We start from the raw sequence: 19,970 nt of genomic DNA, 5'->3' as shown, positions 1-19,970 counted from the left end.
CAGCCAAGGTTTCTAAATGACTTAAGGCCTTCCATAACTTAGATGTCAATCCTAGAGGCATTATTGGGAAGGCCTGGTGGAGAGTGGGGACGGGGTGGTTACATGCCGGAGCAGGTGAACATGGCCTGACGCCCTTCCGCGAGGGGTGTTGGTGCTCCGTGGGAAGTGGCACTGGGCTCACCTCCAGGGGGAATCCAGGGGCATGTTCTCCATCCTTGGGTTATTCTAGTGGGAGGAATGCCCACACACCCCTCAAGGTCCCCTTTCTACAGCCACTGTTAACACCTGTATTCCCTTAAGGAGACCAAAGAGTTTATTTCATGCCAGAAATGAATAAAGTTTCTTTAATTAAAAATAACATTACTAAGGAGACCAACATACTCAAGGACCCTATTCTATTACTTGGGACCCAGGACCATGCCTTGGGAGTGACTAAGGCCACTCAGCCAGAGACTGGGTCCTTCTAACAGACCGAGATGCCAAGCCCTTCAGATGGAGACCTGGACACATGGCTGATCCAGTCGGGGCTTTCCGTTGGTCTGTTTGAGTTCAAGCTGTCAAAGCTTTTGCAGTCAGCCTCAGCAGACTGAAGAGTCCCAACAGCAGAAAGGTGCCAGTGTGACGGGTGGCCTGTGGTGTGAGCACAACACGACCGGTCGGCACAGAGCTCATGACCTGGGCAGCCTCATTCTTCCTTAGGCCGCAGGTTCCAGTTCGGCCAAAACTGTTTCCTTAGCGGCGGGCAGTGACCCCATGGAACCATTTCTGGTCCCGGGAGTGGCGGGGGGACCAGCCATCACCCTATCTGTCCCATCCATTGAGCTGGAACACAAAGAAGGGAAATCAGTCCTGCAGATCTCAGGGCCTGGGTTTGAACTATCATAAAACAAAAGCTTTTCTGCCTCTGCCAATGCTGCTGTTGAGCCAAAGTAACATGATGCCAGCAGGGCTGGGCAAAACTGGGTGGCTAAATGGAGGGCTTCATTTAAGTGACCATGTGAAATGTTCTGGAGCTCACGTGCTCAAGATTATGCACTATTTGGCAAAGCAACCTAAACTGGACTGCAGCCCGTCCCTTGACGTTTACTCTTGGATGGCACCTCTTTTTAAATACATAAACCCCTAAGACCAGGACCCACTTTACATAGATTTCTGTAAGACCAGAAAATGCACAGGTCAAATCCCCGGGGCCACGTGACTTAGTGTTGTTCCTGTATGGGAGTGGGACGCCAGAGCCAGGAAGCGGCCGGGCGGGTCTGACCAGGGCACCTACCCTCCTCTCGGCGTGTGAGGTACACGCTTCAGTGCTACCTGCACTCTCTGCTTCCCTCAAACGACCGAGCAGCATAACTGGTATTCCAATTGAGATGACGAGTGATGCCAGCCTACGTGTTAGCCATTAGAGCCAAACTCTGGAGGGGAAGGCTAGAAAAAACCGTGGCCATCGTGTCCACTGCGTGTGGAAATCGTGTGAAGTCTCCTATCCTTAATAAGCCTTATTCTTCTCTCTTGGGTTCAACTTGGTAAGAAACCAGCTGCTTGGGGCTATTGCCAGTGGAGGTGAGGGGAAGGCCTGACCCACGGCCCTGAGCCCTGAGGCAGTCACAGCTGAAGAGTAAGGCTGTCCCCAGACCTCTGCCCCGTCCCCTTTGGGCATTGTCACATGATTGTCTCTGTGAGACAAACGGACTTCAAATGCTTAATGCTGCCTCCTTTAGAAAATAACCTCTCACATCAAGGCTACACATGCTGATTCTTATGGGAAACTGCATTTTCTGTAAGTTCACTTGTTACAGGTCTGAAACCTGGAAGGTACCAAGGGTCTTTGGCCTTCTACCCTGAGCACATTGTCAGGCCAACGGCTCTCACGCTGATGATCTCCCGAAAGCCTCCCCGAGGTGGGCTTCATCCCACACCGCACAGGCACAGACTTCAGCTCCTCAAACTTCGGCTCAGAGCCACACCTTGGCCTGGAGCTGCTTGGTGCCGCTTTATTTTAGGGACAAAAGGCAATGCTGCTCTGTGATGCGAGGACAACCCCAGTCCACCGGGACCAAGTCACGGCTCTGCCAGTGGAGAGCAGGCATCTAGCATCCCTTCTTCATGTCCACACGGAGGTGGCCCTGGGCAGCGGCCGGTACGGGGTTAACAGCCAGTATTTGCTAGTTCTGTTTTAGCCAGACAGGGTTCCACACCAGGTGGGCCCAGACCCCCAAGCAGTGAGGAAGGCAGCCCTGGAGATGACCCGCTCACAGTCCGTACCTTCTCGGCTTCCTGCCGCATGAGGTCCTGCAACTCTTCTGTCCAGCCCAGAAGCTCCACCAGCCTTTCCACGCTGTGAACCATATCCCCTAGCTGGACCACGTCCCTGCTGCGAGGACGCCAAGCAAAGGGCCCCACCAGGTCCCGGTTGATGAGCAGTCGGGGCACCGAGCTCCGCACGGCCTCAGACAAGCTGGCAAAAGGTTCTACCTGAAAAATTGCCCAGAAGTGAGGAGCACAGTGCCCACCCTCCGAGCCCCTCGGGACACAGACTGACAGTAAGACCTCGGGTACAGGGAAAACTCACCACCTATTTCGTTTCTTCCCGTCACACTGTCAGCTTGGTCTCCATGCTTGGGTTCCTCCCTTCCCGAGCCTCCCTCCTGCCTGCGTCCCTCTTTCCGCCTCCCACATGTCCTGGCCTCTGTGGGTCTCTCTGCCCAGGCACATCTGAGCTCCAGCAACTATGCTCCACCTTACCCTCCTCCCAGCAGCATCTGGTTGGGCCACCCACGCTCCCTGGGAGCAAGGACCTGGCCCCACAGAGGGCTCCTGACATGCCCAGCAGAGAGGGTGCCCCACTTTTCCACAGCCCTCACCATCCAGACCTCCAGAGAGTCCTAACTCGGTGACTTTGGGCTTCTTCATGCTGCTTCCAAGTGAAATTTCCATTAGAAATTAGAAACAGATTATTAAATGGTATTGAGACTGCCTCATTATCTGGGACGAAAATGCTCAACTCCTGCCTTCATTGAAAAAATTTCAAATGAGTGAAAGGTTTAAATGTAAACAAAATAGTTCTTAAAGAAAGTTTAGGGTTCATAAGTAAAGGTAGGGAAAGACTTTTCAGGCCTGATAGTGAAGTCAGATCAGACAAAGGAAACTCATGACAGGTCTGACTATGTAATACTGTCACATTATCATCTACATAAAAATACTATGCAGAAAAATAATTTTTTAAACTTTATCATCATAAACAAACTGCAAAAATATTTACAACATGTGAGAAATAGTTTATATTTCTAATTGCTAAACTAATTTATAAACATTTTATTTAATGAATTTATATTGCTAATTTATAGACCAACTAAGAAAATAACTTAATGAAAAATGGACAAGAGATACAAATATGCAATCCAACGAGAACACAGTGATCAATAAACATGAAAAGACGAACTTCACTCTTAATTACAGACATGTTAAATATCCCTCCCTTTCTCTCTCTCTCACATACACACTTATTTCTTTCTAGCCAATCAGATGGATGAAAACTTAAAGACAGGTAATGTTTGCTGTCAGTGAGGATGTGGGAAAATGGCCCACATCTGTTGGTGGCAATGTAATTAGTGTATCTTTCTGGAAAGCAACTTCTCAATATTTCTTTGCTACAAAAGTACTCACATGAATGTGCAAATGTGTATGTGGTTATTCACTACATCATTTTAAATATAATATCTATTATTTTTGTTGCCCATCAACAATAAATTTTGTCATACATCTGTCATCCCTATCTTAAAACTCTCAGGGCTCAGGGGCACCTGGGTGGCTCAGTCAGTTGAGCATCCAACTCTTAATTTCGGCTCAGGTCACGATCTCACAGTTCATGGGATCGAGCCTCATGTCAGGATCTGCACTGAGCATGGAACCTGTTTGATATTCTCTCTCTCTCTCTCTCTCTCTCTCTCTCTCTCCCTCTGCCCCTCTCCCACTTGTGTGCACTCTCTCTCCCTAAAGTAAAAAAAAAAAAAAAAAAAAAAACCTCTTGGATCTGGGTGTGTTCCAGAATTCAGAATATTTTACATTTTAGAAAACGTCACATGATTTATATACCATATATTATGTCACACCTCAGTGACATCCGGAGGGGTGATCCATAACCAAGTGCATTGATATTTCCTCCACGCGGCATATGAGATAAAGTCTAAGCCACACTGCAGATTGCTCAGTGCTTACAGACAAGCACTCTGCTTTGGGGCTCCCGACTGGAACCTTGTATCGGCATTTGTCAGGGACACTAGGGGTGCTGACAAGCTAGGTCTCTCTGCACTTCTGGTTAAGATCACCACATCTGTGCAGCGCAGAAGCCTGTGAGGACACAGCAAAACACTCACGGTGCTGGTAGAACAGAAGAGATTCTTTAATTCACTCTGCATCTCTACCTAATGTGTACATTTTTTAAAACAAGCATGTGGTACTTTTAGAATCAAAGAGAAAGGCTATTTTCATTTCACTTAAAAAATACGGGAGGGCTGGTGGCCCCAATGTCCATCACCAGTAGCCAGCACAGGGCAGCCAGACTCAGCACCACATGCCGCTGGCACCATGGCCCTGGCCCTCTGCCTGTCCCCTAGGCCCACCCCTCCAACCAGGCCCAGGGTGGGCATCATGGGTCTGTCCACGCTCTGGGCTCTTCCGGCTGCTCACTGCGCCAGCCCAGGTCATACCTCTGCTCCTTCCTGGACTCCAGATGCAGGAATCCACCTCCCACCGCCCTCATCCACTCGACAGCCCAAAGCAGCCCTCGAATCAGTGTGCCGGAGGCCAAGATCCCCCAACCTGCCCACTAGGCTTCTCAGTCTCAGGAAACCAGCTCCATCCTTGTGGTCACTCAGGTCACAAGCCCGGAGCCCTGCGGGGGTCCACACTCTCCCACCCAGTGTTCCTTTAAACACCTGGGCGCCAACGCCCTCTGCAGCGTTACCTGGCCAACCACCGTCGCCACCTGGACACCACCTGCAAGGCCTCTACTGGCTCTCCCACCACCTCACCGTGCACCATGGCACACTCATGACACAGCACCCACAGGGTCGGGAGGTCAGACCTTTGTCACTGCTGGTCACGGGCAGTTTCCACTGCCAGACACCCTCAGCTGACACCTGCATCTCCCTGGCCTCAGCTCCAAGGTCACCTTCCTGACTCGGCCGTGCAAACCAACCACGTCGATATCACGACCAGCTCACAACCCTTCCCAGCCTTCCTGTCCCATTTGTTACTTCTCCAGCTGCTAAAACTGTGTCACTTGCTTACACCATCTTACTGTGTCTGTCCAAAGCACTGGAACAGCGGGCACACCACTCTAGGCCTCCGTGGCTGCCCGGGCTCTGAATACAGGCCTTTCTGGCCCTTCTGGCCCTTGCTGCCTACATCCAATTAGGCAGAGCTCATTGCAGGGTCTCATTCTTGCTCTTGATTCCTTTACAAAGTTCCTGAGCTCCAGATCCAGATGCAGAATAGCTTCTGGAATGTGTCCATGAGTGTCTCCCAGGCACCTCAAACACACATGTGCAGAACTGAGCTCGGCACCCTCCCTCTAAATTCCTCCTTACCAACAAATGCCCTGAGGACCCATAGAGAGCCAGACCACTCCCTCCCCTGTCCCTGGTGCAGCCAGTCCCTCTCCCTGCCCTCTCTCAGTCACGTGGTCTGACTGTGCCCACAGCCCTGCCTTCTTGAGGACTAGCCCTCCTGGACATCTTGCTTCAATCCCCATCCCACTCATCAGCGATCTCTCTCTGACCCAAGAGGCACAAGCTATGTCCCTGGTCCCATCCTTTCAAGTCTATCACTGCTTCTAGCACAAAATTGGCCTCTGTGATGTGGCCTGGGAAGTCTGTCCCTCTCTACCTGTCCACACCCCTCCCTTCTCCCTTCCCTTCACATGCTGTGCCCCACCCACACTGACAGCACCTCCAAAGCTGAGCATCCTCCCTCCTCCCCATTCTGCCCAGGCTTCCACTCCCTAGGCCGGGAATACCTGTGCTTCCGCACCAGATGAACCCATTCATCTTCTGAAGCTGGGACACCAGGGGGCTCTGAGAGCATCCGGAGCTGGCCCACCAGCCCCACCTCTTCCACCCTATCTTCCTAGCCTCCTCCCCACACACTCAGCCCACCACTGGGCCTGCGGACAAACCTCCAGGGAGGTCCCGAGGATAAGCAGCACATCTGCCATGGGGAAATCAACCACATGTAGCAAGAACCTCTGGGGCAGCGTCTCCCCAAAGAACACGATGTCGGGCTTCACGATGCCAGTGCAGACTGGACAGCGGGGGATCCTGTCCACCATCACTTCGGCCTGTGTAACACAAATAGAAAATGAACCAAGGAAGATATCACAACACACTTTAAGAGATGGCTCTTGGAGCGCCTGGGTGTCTCAGTCGGTTGAGCGTCTGACTTCAGCTCAGGTCATGATCTCACAGTCCGTGAGTTCAAGCCCCACGTCAGGCTCTGTGCTGACAGCTCAGAGCCTGGAGCCTGCTTCTGATTCTGTGTCTCCCTCTGTCTCTGCCCCTCCCCTGCTCATGCTCTGTCTCCAAAATAAATAAATTTTAAATAAATAAATAAATAAATAAATAAATAAATAAATAAATAAAATAAAATAAAAGATGGCTCTTAGGGTGTCTGGGTGGCTCAGTTGGTTAAGCATCTGACTCTTGTTTTCAGCTCAGGTCATGATCTCACAGTTTGTGAGTTTGAGCCCCGCATTGGGCTCTATGCTGACAGCATGGAGCCTGCTTGGGACTCTCTCTCTCTCTCTCTCTCTCTGCCTGCCTCCCTCCCTCCCTCCCTCCCTCTCTCTGCCTCTCCCCCAGTCAAGTGTGCTCTCTCTCTCAAAATAAATAAATAAATTTAAAACAAATAAATAAAAGATGGCTCTTAATAAAGGGAGAAAGAGGGGGGGAGCAAGCCAAGAAACAGACTCTTGACTACAGAGAACACACTGATGGTTACCAGAGGGGAGGGGTTTGAGAGATGGGCTAAATAAGGGATGGGAATTAAGGAGGACATTCGTGTTGAGCAACAGGCGATGTATTGAAGTGTTTCATCACTATATTGCACACCTGAAACTAATATAACTCTGTGTGTTACCTAACCTGGATTTAAATAAAAACTTAAAAAAAAAAAAAAAAAAAAAGGAATCAAGACTGTGGCACTAGTGAAGGACCAGACCAGAAACCCTAGAAGCAGACTCACATAAGCACAGCCAACCAAATTTCTCCTCTTCAACAAACAGCTGAGCATTATGAAAATTAATACAGGGAGACCTTGCTAATGTGGACTCAGGAGGCTGGAAGGAGCCATACCACTCACCATCAATCACACAAAGAAGTGTCAACTAGACCCAACAGAAGAACCCTCAACAGGAGAGAACCACCAATGACAGGCCCAACCAGGGAAGAAATGCACCACCTCCCCTACATCAAATCAACCACTCCAGTGACTCAGCGAGCAAGACAACATCAACTCCATGACCTGGTTCTCCAGCCTCTCCAAACTCCCTCCCTCCTCTCCATCAAATAATGTCCCTCTCCTTTGTTGGCTGGACTTGCCTACAGTTTTGTCATAGCTTGCTTGTCCCAAATAGCAATTTTCAACTATTCCTGAATAAACCCATTTCCCTGGTAAAATAACTGAAAGGGCTATGTTTAAGGAAAACATTACTAGGTGTCAGAAGTGGGATGCAGGAAGGACGCACACACACATCCCCAACCCCACCCAGCGACTGAGGCTGGTGAGCAAACAAACAGGTGCCAGCACCCTCAGCGCCAGCTGGGCTCACTGCTTCCTCACCAACCCTGGGGTTTGAATGTGAGTTTTCTCCTGGATTTGTGCTTCACTCTCTGTTTTGAGCTCTCCAGACTTTATTCAGGACCTGCCCTAAGGCTTCATCCTTTCAGAGAGTACTCATGTGGCCTTTGTCTGACTCCTTTCTAGAGCCCGGCTATTCCTACTGGGGCTGTGCTGTTCAGGAATTTTCCTCTTGGCTCTGGAGAAAAGCCTCTGGGAAATGGGATCCCAGTGATCAAAATGCTTTGAGGGTGCCCCTGCCCCCACTCTTCTGGGAGCCCTGCCGGTTCCATGATTAAAAACTGTGCTCCCTCCTCACGTGCATTCTTATATGGACTAACTTAACAAAAAACAATTTACAACTTCAATGGCCATTATGGGGAACTTTCGAGCTCCCCAAATTTCCCTTCCTCACAACTCAATCGGACAGCCATGGGCTCTAAAATTGTCAAAACTGAATTGGATGCTTATTTTCATTGATACCTTGAGGCTTCCAAACAGTTTCTGGATTCAAAGTCTGCCTTTTTGCAAAATACTATTTGTAAACTAACCAAGGCAGGCAAACAACTGAAAGATGTCCACATGGCTTCTGAGGCCTTGTCCCCTCCCCATCTTCTTTGTCTCCTGACAGGTGGGGTGGCCTTGCGCTCAGGCCCCACCTCTGGCACAGTTTCCCTCTCTTCTCTCCTCACTGTCCCCAACCCCCCTCTACCTATCTCTCATTCTAGCCCTTTTGCTGAGCTTCCTTTTCCCTCCAAACTTCTCCTCACCCCTCCTCTCCCAAACCTATTACTACCCACCCCTCTACAGTTAACTCTGCTGGGGGTCCCAAAGAACACCCCATTGTTTACGTTGCCTGGATTAAGGCTGAGTTTTGAGCCATAGTGAAAGAGTTTCCTAAAGTGACTGAGACCCCATAAATTTGCTGAAGAATTTAACATAGTTATTCAAATTTGCTAATCTGAGTGCTCAGATTTATATCAATGGGTCCACATGCGTGTTGGTGAGGGTCGGGCCAAACACTGGATGAAAGCATCCTAATAGGAACATCCTGGAAGGGATTTAAAGAAACAGATGCCTAAGTTTTGGGAAGATGCTAGAATACTTGCAAGAAATCACCACTGAGTATTGGGGAAGGTCATCAAAAGACAAAACTGCCAGTTGACCTATGGTCTGGACCCGGCACCTGGGAGCTCCTCACTCCCCCCCCTCCCCCCCGTCCTTGGAACGCGGGTTCCACTTGCCTTCCCTGTCCCAGAGACTGCTCAAGGACACAGCCTGGAGGTGGTGATGTGCACAGTAGACGTGACTGAGCCCAGTTAAGGCCTCATTATAAACCTGTCGGATGTGGAGGTGGGTGCAGGGATCTGGTTGTCTTGCTGCTGCCCAGGAGGAGCCTCGCACATAAGTTCTCTTACTTACTAAACTGCCACCTACAGGAGCGCCTGGGTGGCTCGGTCGGTTAGGCGTCCGACTTCGGCTCAGGTCACGATCTCGCGGTCTGTGAGTTCGAGCCCCGCGTCGGGCTCTGTGCTGACAGCTCAGAGCCTGGAGCCTGTTTCAGATTCTGTGTCTCCCTCTCTCTGACCCTCCCCTGTTCATGCTCTGTCTCTCTCTGTCTCAAAAATAAATAAACGTTAAAAAAAAAATTTTTTTTTTAAATAAACTGCCACCTACAAACCTAGAGTGGTCACCTCTTTGGTCTTTCCCTGTCCTCCACAGATAAAGGATATCCTCCTCTGATAAAGGACTGCTATACAAAATACACAAAAAATTCTTAAAACTCAACAACAAGAAAATCAGCAACCTAATTAAAACATGGGCCAAAGAACTAAATACACAGCTCGCCAAAGACAATATACAGGTAGCAAATGAGCATTTGAAAAAATATTCCATGGGGCGCCTACGTGACTCAGTCGATTGAGCATCAGACTCTTGATTTTGGCTCAGGTCATGATCCCAGGGTCGTGGGACCAAGCCCCACATCAAGCTCCACACTGCTGAGCATGGAGTCTGCTTAATATTCGCTCTGCCCCTCTCCTCACTTCATGCTCTCTCTCCAAAATAAAAACAAATTTTTTTTAAAGAAGATACTCCATGACTTACGTCATCATGGAGTTGCACAAGACGATACGATACCATCGCACACCTATCTCAACAGCTAAACTCTAGAACTCTGACAACACCAGATGCTGCTCTCATCATTGCTGGTGGAAATGCAAAATGGTACAGCTACACTGGAAGGCACTAAGCTAACATGCTCTTACAATACAATCCAGCAATCAGATTCCTTGGTATTTACCCACGAGTTGAAAAACTTATATCCACACAAAAACCTGCACACAGATGTTTATAGCAGCTTTATTAATAAATGCCAAAACTTAGGAACAACCAAAGTGCCTTTCAGTACATAAATGGATAAACTGTGGTCCATCTAGACAAGGGAATATTATTCAGCACTAAAAAGAAATGAGCTATGAAGCCATGAAAAGACAAGGAGGAAATGTAAATGCATCTTAGTAAGTGCAGGAAGTCAGTCTGAAAAGGCTGCTCACTGTATGATTCCAACTCTGACATTCTGGAAAAGGCAAAACCATGGAGACAATAAACGGATCAGTGGTTGCCAGGGATTGTGCTGGGAAGCACTGACTGAGTAGTGGGTAAAGGGTTTTCCTTTAGGGTGATGAAAATGTTCTGGAATCAGAGGTGGTGTTTCCACGACACTGTAAATATATTAAATGCCAATGAATTATATACTTTAAAATGTTTAATTTTACGGGGGCGCCTGGGTGGCTCAGTTGGTTAAACATCCAACTTCAGCTCAGGTCATGATCTCACAGTTTGTGAGTTCGAGCCCCACATCAGGTTCTGTGCACACAATTCAGAGCCTGGAGCCTGCTTTGGATTCTGTGTCTCCCTCTCTCTCTGCCCCTCCCCTGTTCTTGCTCTCTCTTTCTCTCTCTCTTAAAAAGAAATAAACTTTAAAAAAAAAAACAGGTTTGGGGCGCCTGGGTGGCGCAGTCGGTTAAGCCTCCGACTTCAGCCAGGTCACGATCTCGCGGTCCGTGAGTTCGAGCCCCGCGTCAGGCTCTGGGCCGATGGCTCGGAGCCTGGAGCCTGTTTCCGATTCTGTGTCTCCCTCTCTCTCTGCCCCTCCCCCGTTCATGCTCTGTCTCTCTCTGTCCCAAAAATAAATAAAAAACGTTGAAAAAAAAATTTAAAAAAAAAAAAAAAAAAAAAAAAAAAAACAGGTTTAAAAATGTTTAATTTTACGGTTATGTGAATTTCACATCATCGAAAAGTAAAAGACAAGGCCCTATTCCTCATCAATATTTCAGACCTTCATCTTTATTTAAAATTTTCCAGCTTGTCCTATTGCACTTTGAGAAACCCATCCTACAGAAATATTGCCAGAAGTACACAAGGATATAAGCATGAGTGTCACTGATGCATTATTTTTAATAGTAAAAATCAGAAACATCAAAAAATGTCCCACAGTAGGTGAATGGCTAAATGTATTACTCTAGTTACTAAAAACAGTAAGCAGAGCTGTGGTTACTGACACAATAAATCCATGAAATTTTGTTCTGTAACAGAGCAGGTTGTAGATTAAGGTTAATAATCCTGTAGCTAAAAAAAAAAAAAATTGGTCACTGTGTGTTGTAGGTACATAGATATGGTCATGTATGTTTATATATACCTTTTTTTATTTTTTTAAAGCTTATTTATTTATTTTGTGAGAGAGAAAGAGGGAGAGAGAGGAGTGGGGGAGGGGCAGAGAGAAAGGGAGAGAGAGAATCCCAAGGAGGCTCCACACGGAGCCTGACAAGGGGCTTGAACTCATGAACCATGAGATCATGGCCTAAGCCCAAATCAAGAGTCAGTCTCTTAATCGACTGAGCCACCCAGGTGCCACGCCCCTCCCCCTTTTTTTAAAGGCTTGTAACATTACATACCAAACTGTTAAAGTGGGCTGTAGGAATCGGCCGAAGGGAAATCCATTTTCCCCATTTCCCTACATATGCCTTATCTCCCCACGTATTTCTTAATTTTTGACAGGCATATATTACTTTTCCAATTTAAAAATAAAGAAAAACATTTCACACCATTACTGTTCTGTTGTTCTTCTAATACAATGCTTCTAAAACGTCACTTCTCCGGATCACTCCCACCGCAGAGTGCAGAAGGGAGAGAACTGCCAGCATGACAACTCACCCAAACGTCCTTCCCTGGGAAGGGCCTTCGGCAGACAGTGCACGTGGCAGAGGCAAAGGATCCGTGAGCTTCAACCAGCTTGGAGGCAGGGATGCCAGCCACTGAAATTCAAGCCAAAGCAAAGTGCTGCTGGCTCTGGGGTGGGTGCACAGGCCCCCAAGCATGGCTCTGAGCCTGGCAGGTCCCCAGAGGCAGTCACAACCCTCGTGCAAGCCTGGCGTCCCTGCCTCCACCACCTCCAGATGACGCCCCACTGACCAGAATGAGCACCGATGGAGCCAAACCAAGGTTAAAATGAGGCCTGTCAACAAGTTTGATGTAAGTTCAGATAAAATTATATTTAATAACTAGGAAAACATTTTCTATTCTACAGATACCCAGTAAAAGTGAAAAAACGGTACAAAGACAGTTTCCAAAAAACTATAGAAAAACAGAGGTAACTTATTATGACAGTTGTCTGTTCCCACTGTCAGCTTCTGGGCTGTGGGCGGACAGACAGTCCCAGCTGCAAGTGGCTTCCGCTATCCCCGCCATGGTCCTAAATCTCCATACGCTACAGCCCACAAGCCAGAGCTCGCGCCTTCGCACGGGCCTGCCTGCTGCAACTCCAGAAGAAGAGGTCGCCCCCACAGGGGTTCCACTGCTGCCTATGGGGCTGCAAGCTGCAGAATCCTTCTGGCAAGGAATTATTTTCCTGGAGTTGAGGTGACTACTTTCTTCAAATCACCAGATGTCTGCAGCCTGGCCGAGCGGATGCTGGCTCACTAAGAGTCAGCACTCGTTGGAATCTGCCCATAAGAGAAAGGCTCAGCCATGCTTCTCTAAGATGCGGTCAGCAGCCAGTACGATCTGTGAATCACTGGTTGTGGCCGCCCTCGGGACAGTCAGGAAATCATTACACACAGAGTTTGGTAATTCTAAGGCATTAATAGCGATTTCTTTGATATCGTAGTTATGATATCGTAGTTATGATTTTTAAATCTTTATTTTCTAGAGTTACCCACTGAAGTACTTACAGATTGTTTACAGATTAAGTTTATGATGTGAGGGATCTGCTCCAAAATAACGGGGTGAGAGAAAACGTGGGGGAAAGAAGACACAGATGAAGTGAGGACTGGCTGTGAGGAGGACGTGACGGCTCGTTACGTTCTCTCTACTTTTCTGTGCTCAAGACATTTCACAATAAATTTCTTGAAAAATAAATCATCACTGGAGCTCCTGGGTGGCTCAGTCAGTTGAGCGTCCGACTTCGGCTCAGGTCACGATCTCGGGGCTCGTGAGTTCGAGCCCCGCGTCGGGCTCTGTGCTGACGGCTCGGAGCCTGGAGCCCACTTCGGATTCTGTGTCTCCCTCTCTCTCTGCCCCTCCCCCACTCACGCTCTGTCTCTGTCTCAAAAATAAATAAACATTAACAAAAATTTTTTTAATTAAAAAAAAAAGAAATCGTCGTATCAGATTAGCAAACTAAAGCTCTCAATCGTCACCTTTAGCTCTATCCAAAACTCATAGCCCAACAAGTATGCCAAGACATCAGGTCCACCAACGAGGTCCCGACAGTGGCCCTTAAAGACACAGTGGACATTTCTGTCAGGGATGAAGTCAAAACAAGCCGGCTTGAAATGAGTCACAGGGGAGGGGAGAAGCAGTCCCTGCAGAAGAAGAGGCGTGGACAGGTGGAGAGCTCACCTCTCTCGAGCCCATCGATGTTCTGTGTGTAGAGCCGCAGAAGCAGCCCCTTGTCGTGGAGCAGGCGGAGGAAATAGTGTATGACATTGGGCCTGTAGCTCCCGGGGTGCAGCTCCTTGGCCAGAGCGAAAAAGGGCTTGGGGTTGTGATGGAAGAAAGTGAGCTCGAAAATGGCCTCAGGGTATGGGAGGTCGTACCGCTGCAGGTTGCTGTACAGGCCGCTCCTTGGAGACCTGCAAGGAGGGGCAAGACGCCCTGAGCCCCGTGAGGCGGGCCGCACAGCGGACCAGGGTGGTGAGGGAGGATCTAGGCACTGCAGGGCACCTGAAGTCCGGAATGCCGCTGGGCGTGCTGACGCCGGCCCCCACCATGACCACTGCCTTCTGGCAGGCTCCGGCTCGAATCAGCTCAGCTATGTCCTGGAGAAAAAGCTTCTCCTTGCCGTTGCCTCCGCTTCCAAAGATGCTTGAGGCACTAGCAGAAGAAGATATAGGTCTTCTTCCACCTGTAATGCTGACAGAAAAGGAGAGTGGCCAGGTGACTGTGACAGTCAAGCTCATGCTAGCCCTGCCATGACCCCCACCATGGAGAACGACCATACACTTCCCTCCTGTCCCCCCAGATGATCACTTTCTCATCATCGATGACTACTGGGCTGAAAGAGAAAGAAGTCTCAACTTAAAAATCAAAACTTCTTTGGGAGCAAAAAAAATCAGGTTAGTCAGACCTGTGCAAACAAGGAATGTGTCACGTCTTAACTCCTGTTACCCAATGCCAGTGCGAAAAGAAGAGGGTTGCTCACCAGAGGTGTGGGGGCTCTGTGGGGGGCTCTGGACATGCTCTCTGCAGAGCCATACACTGTAGCATACCCGAGATGTGACAAACAGGCAATGACCTTTAAAGAAAGCTAAATGTCCCAGGCTTTACACCGAATCTTATCAGGAGGAAAAGTGGTTCTAGAGACCATTCCAGAAAGAAACATGCCCTGGCAGCTAGGGATTCACACTGCCACAGAGACTTGATCTTCAACGTCTGCAGCTGTTCAGGAAGCTGCCCATATTATGCAGCTGCCAAAGGAACCCCACCACCAAGGTAAGGGGGTGGGCACACTCAGCCCAGGCTCTCTCTGCAAAGCACCAGAAGACTTCTCAAGTCACCCACAGAAGCCAGGAGCCAAAACACTCACAGGGCTAAGTATTAGGAATAGGAGATGGTCTCCCATAGGAAAAAAGAGCCAGACACAATAAACAAATCACAGGCTCCAGCGAGGCCTCAGGACTTGGACGCTCAGAAAGCAACAGGAAGGGAAAAAAAAGCAATACAACTAACACAAAGCCAGTAGCACGGTCTGAACACATCCCACTGAGGCGAGGCTGCAGCTGTGGGAAATATGGGGCACCAGAGCCGCACCTCATATGGGCCTGGTAAGGCCTCCTGGGTTTACTGATCTGCCGTTCGGGCCCCTGCTTGGCGTCTAACCGAACTGCATGACTCCTACCTCTCCTGGCAACTCACCCAGAGTTCAGGGCTGCCAGCCCCACTGCACAGGACGCCTTTCTCACACCCCAAAGGCTGGCGGCCACCGCGTCTGTTCTTCCAGGGGAAGGCCCTTGATGACCCTTCCCCAGGACATCTCTGACTTCCGTATAGAGACTCCTCCACCCTGATGGGAAAAGAGATTCAACAGATGGAACCGACAACCCTCCCCAAACGAGTGATGAGCCTAACGTGAATACAGACATAAAAACAGGAAACTGAGAGTGTTTCTTTTACTCTTTTGTGATACAGGCAAGAAATAAGCACCCTAAAAGCACACCTCAGATACACATCAGGACAATTTAGAGTGTATCTTCTAGGAGTGTGGCCCTAACTTACTCTCCTGCGTGTTGTCTTTGTGTTCTTTTGCTCCTTACGAAACCAATTCAGGTCTCCCCTGAAGCTCTGTTCCCCACCCTAGCACAGCATACCCACCCCAGTGACACTTTCAGCCCCCACTATGTCCTCTTATATACCAACCCCCCCCCCTTTTCAGCCAAACAACCGACTCCCTAGCTCTTGTATATGCCCTAAAATCAGCTCCTGCCTGAATGACCTTTCTCCACCTCAGCATGTCCAAATCTCCCACAGCAAGGCCAGGACCAAATGCCACCTCCTTCATGAAGCCACTGCTGAACCCCCGTGAGCAATCACTTTGCCCTCGTCGGGCTCCTGCTCCTTTTAGGGAGACTGACACCCCTTCCTCTCCTGCAGTGACCCTGTGCTGGCTTGCACACTCCACTCTGGGGTCAGGGGTTTGCTTGCTGCTCATGGTCCACTTGCCTCTGTGTCGTTGCCTCTCCCAGCATACAAAGCATCATCTTGGTTTTCAAAAGAACAGATTTCTAAAAGGTACGTAAAGAGAACGAGGAACATGACAAAGGAAAGCGTGCAGAGCTGAGGGCACCCAAAGGAGAATCAGAGCCCTGGCTCTGATGTCCCATCATCACTCAAACACCCTGAGCCTCAGAGGCTCAAGTCAAGAGCAGGAAATGATTCTTTACAGTCTTGCTTATTAAGAAGATCTATAGCAGATCTTTCCCAGCAGAAAGTACAGAAAATACAGTAGAGAACACAGTGCCTTTCCTCCTCCCCACACAACTGCAGAGATGCCCACAGACCCTAAAGGACGGTCTGCTGCATCGGAGACTTGCATGAAAGCACCTGTCAAGCAGTTCTTCTGAGTGCAAGTTGAGGAGGTTTCCAAAGGAAATTTTCTAAAGAAAACTGGCCAGATGGTCGGGAAGAAAAGAAAATCATCTGGCTCAAGCTCTACCTATTAAGCGCCCCACTTTACACAGCATCTAAAACAACTCTTCCCCTACAGTCTTCCTTCAAAAAATTTACTACATTCCTCCCAAATGCAACTTATTATAAGAAATACAAAAGGAATTTAAAAAGTTGTAATATGGGGCGCCTGTGTGGCTCAGTCGGTTGGGCATCTGACTTTGGCTCAGGTCATGATCTCGCTGGGTTTGTAGCTTCGAGACCCACGTCGGGCTCTGTGCTAACAGCTCAGAGCCTGGAGCTTCCTTCAGGTTCTGTGTCTCCTCCTCTCTCTGCCCCTCCCATGCTCCTGCTCTGTCTCTGTCTCTCAATAATAAATAAACGTTAAAAATTTTTTTTAAAGTTGTAACATTGTGATTTATAGTAAATATGTTTTTGGTCTTCATCCCCAAACCCTTGGAGTCTCTAAGAGAAAAGGGAACATCTTTTGTTACAACAGTTGGTCTCCCGTCCTCAGTTCCTGAAGTCCCTTCGGAGCCACGAGGGGGAAGTGGGTGTCCTGTTCCGCATAAACAGCCCCTTTACACCACAACTGGGTTTGTGTCCATGAGGAGACTTTTGGAAGAGCCCTAAGGATGGGGGCTGGGTGCCAGGGGGAGCCAACTATGATTAGAGGGTTTGGAGTCTCCGTAAAAACGCAAAAGGAGGGGGTCCTGCGGGCTTCCGGGCTGGTGAATCACGTGCAGAAGGGTCCAGGGACCCTCGCACACCCCACCCTATGCATCTCTACATCCGGCCGTTCCTTCAGACCCTTTAATAGTCTTTGTAATAGACCTGCAATCTATTAAGTCAACTTGTCTTCCAAGTTCTGGGAGCTGCTCCAGCAAATTAACAGAACCAGAGGAGGGGGTCACGGAAACCAATTAATAGCTGGTGAGTCAGAAGCACAGGAGACAACCTGGATTGGCGTCTGAACTGGGGGCGGGCTTGTGGGACTGAGTCCTTCACCTGTGGTGCTTTCTTCAGGCAGGTAGAGTCAGAACTGAGTTACTTTGGTGGGACACCTGGCCAGTACAATAAAGGTTTCTTGGATAAACGAAAAACCCCTGGGTATCTATTAAACTCCTCACCAACATTTAGTAGCTGTGTAAGGTTGCATCAAGTAGATGTACCATTACTTAAGTATTAATTCATTATTGGGCATTTAAGTTAGTTTCTTAACAACTGTGGGCCTTTAAGACATTCCCGTATGTATATTCAATTTCTAGGCAATGAGGTAAAGGAAACCTGACTAACACGCGGTGGAGACCAACAGGAGGAGCTCTCACACGCACCCCTCACTCCCCCCACCCCCACCCCGTCACTCCCCGCAGCCCTTTGCATTCCCAATGGGGGAAAAAACCTGGGCTTCACAGCCCCGGGTGAGGAAGGAGGGTTTTCTCCCCTCCCTCTCCCCCAACAACCCAGCCAATGAGGGACCATCACAGCCCAGCCAATGAGAGGCCAGCCCAGCCCAGCCAATGAGAAGCGCTACACTCCAGCTCCCAGTTTATTTCGGAGGACTTTTTGCTTGTAACAGACTTCCCAAGCCCCATCCCCCTTCCTCTGTAAAACACCATTTCTCTCCTCTGTGCCTAGGACTTGCCTATGGTTTTGCCATAGCTTTCTAGTCTACATTTGGAGTTCTCTGCTATTCCTGAATAAATCCATTTTGCTGGCAATAACTAACATTTTATTTTTAAGGTTAACAGCAAAGATCCCAAAATGTACAATTACTGCATGGGGAACAATAAAAATGTATATATCTTTAGACCCAGGATTTCCACTACTAGGAGTTTATCCAAAAAGTGAGTACAAACAATGAACCTCGGCATTATTCCTAATAACTAAAGATTACAAACCGCTTAAATAAGAAAATTATTAAATACATTATGAAGCATCAATAGAATGGAATTCTACAGATCCCACCCCCAACCTAGGGCAGGGCGGTGCATCCTCAGTTTCCCCAGCAGGGACAGGCAGTGGGAGGAATCTGGTCACCAAGAAGCGGAGGCCAGATCTTGACCTCCCTCTGTGGGCACAGGAGCAACAGTTCCCTCCTCCTTGACCCTAAGCCCTTTCTTGTAAGGCGCGACAGGGCCTGGGGAGCTCTTCGTTGGGGCAGATCTGGTGGTTCCAATAAAAAGTCATACAAAAAAAAGAAACAAAAACAAATAAAAAAAAAAAAAAAAAGGAATTCTACAGATCAGTATAAAAGACTGAGAAAGCGTTTATTTTTGAGATGAAAGTAACTCCCAAGACATATTGCTAAATATAAAAGGCAAGGTACAAAGTGTCAACTATGAACACACAAGTGTTGCTTATACACATCAAAACTACGCAGGAGAAGGGGCGCCTGGGTGGCTTAGTTGGTTAAGCATCTGACTTTGGCTCAGGCCACGGTCTTGCCATTGGTGAGTTCGAGCCCGGCATCAGGCTCTGTGCTGACAGCTCCGAGCCTGGCGCCTGCTTGGGATTCTGTGTCTCTATCTCTGCCCCTCCCCTAATCGCACGCGCTCGCGCGCGCGCTCTCTCTCTCTCTCTCTCTCTCTCTCTCAAAAATAAATAAACATTAAAAAAGAATTTTTTTAATCCCGTGAGAAGAAACAAGAAACATGCCACGGCGGCCTCTGGAATATCCACTGAGCTGCGTGAACAGGAACTTGACATTTCAGGTTCTGCAGTGCCCCGCCGCGCACGCACAGAAAGCACGACGCCCGCGCTCGCCGGGCACTGAACCGCAGCCACTCGCCTGCGCGGAGGAGCTCGTCCCCACCCTGGGCCCCGCCCGCCGCGCCCTACCCCAGAGGCTGCCGGCCCGCGCCCACCGACCGAGGCCCACTCACCTGCCGGGCCCCAGAGCCTGAGGGCGCAAAGAGCAGGCCGAACCCACCGTGCCATGTCCCAGCTGCTCCGCCGCCCGCTCGCGACCTTGTCCCCGAGGGCCACGTGTCCGCCTCCGCCGCGCGCCCCTCCCCGCGAGCCCAGGTTGGGATGGACGCCAGGTGGGGGCGGCTTCCTAGCCTGCTGAGCTCCCGCCTCTGGCCCTGGACACCAAACCAGGAGCCTGCATTTCTCTAACCTGCTGTCCCGCCGTTTTCAATCAGGAGGGTGATGGTGACACTTGGCGAGCGCTTACTACCGCCAGGAGTTACATTTACACTTAGTCCAGGAAGTTACTGTTATTATGGTCCCCGTTTGAGACGAGAAACTGCTGGTCACAAAGGCCGAGGCCACAAAGCCTGTCGATGGCCCTCCATCACAGGGCCACCAGGCCCTCGTACTCAAGGGCACAGCCAGCTGCGCGGGAAATCCGGTACAAACCCTGCAGAGAATTTCTTCCAAAGCAAGGGCGCGGTTACCCTGACAACCAGCGGGCGCCGCAGGCCGCGGGGACGCTCCCGGCCTGCCTCGCGCGACGCGGCGCGCCGGAA

At 49.4% G+C, this 19,970-nt stretch overlaps 1 protein-coding gene across 9 annotated transcripts; it reads right to left on the bottom strand.

Moving 5' to 3' along the window:
* Positions 1–303: 303 nt before the first annotated feature.
* SIRT3 (sirtuin 3) lies at positions 304–19,911 on the bottom strand. 9 transcript variants are annotated; one of them, XM_042904187.1, is made up of 8 exons: positions 19,383–19,911; positions 15,250–15,397; positions 14,059–14,247; positions 13,735–13,967; positions 12,049–12,149; positions 6,176–6,337; positions 2,263–2,472; positions 304–822 (listed from the first exon to the last, which is right to left on the bottom strand). In XM_042904187.1, the coding sequence occupies exons 1-8, from the start codon at positions 19,435–19,437 to the stop codon at positions 802–804; spliced, it is 1,119 nt and encodes a 372-aa protein (XP_042760121.1). In that variant the 5' UTR covers positions 19,438–19,911; the 3' UTR covers positions 304–801. The 9 variants fall into 9 exon arrangements, with proteins under 9 accessions (XP_042760121.1, XP_042760123.1, XP_042760122.1 ...); XM_042904189.1 differs by having other exon boundaries at positions 19,619–19,712; XM_042904188.1 differs by lacking the exon at positions 14,059–14,247 and having other exon boundaries at positions 19,383–19,910.
* Positions 19,912–19,970: the final 59 nt, after the last annotated feature.

The sequence above is a fragment of the Panthera leo genome, chromosome D1 (genome assembly GCF_018350215.1).
Source record: "Panthera leo isolate Ple1 chromosome D1, P.leo_Ple1_pat1.1, whole genome shotgun sequence".
Classification (NCBI taxonomy): Eukaryota; Metazoa; Chordata; class Mammalia; order Carnivora; family Felidae; genus Panthera; species Panthera leo.
This window is presented reverse-complemented; position numbering and strand designations above follow the sequence as displayed.

What these genes read in the sequence shown, in the direction of transcription:
- SIRT3 (XM_042904187.1), bottom strand. Translation starts at nt 19,437, where the DNA reads ATGGCACGGTGGGTTCGGCCTGCTCTTTGCGCCCTCAGGCTCTGGGGC. An exon ending in TCCCAGGGAAGGACGTTTGG is followed by an intron (nt 6,338 to 12,048) that starts GTGAGTTGTCAT and finishes TGTGTTACACAG; the next exon opens with GCCGAAGTGATGGTGGACAG. An exon ending in TCCTCGGGACCTCCCTGGAG is followed by an intron (nt 2,473 to 6,175) that starts GTTTGTCCGCAG and finishes GCAATTTTTCAG; the next exon opens with GTAGAACCTTTTGCCAGCTT.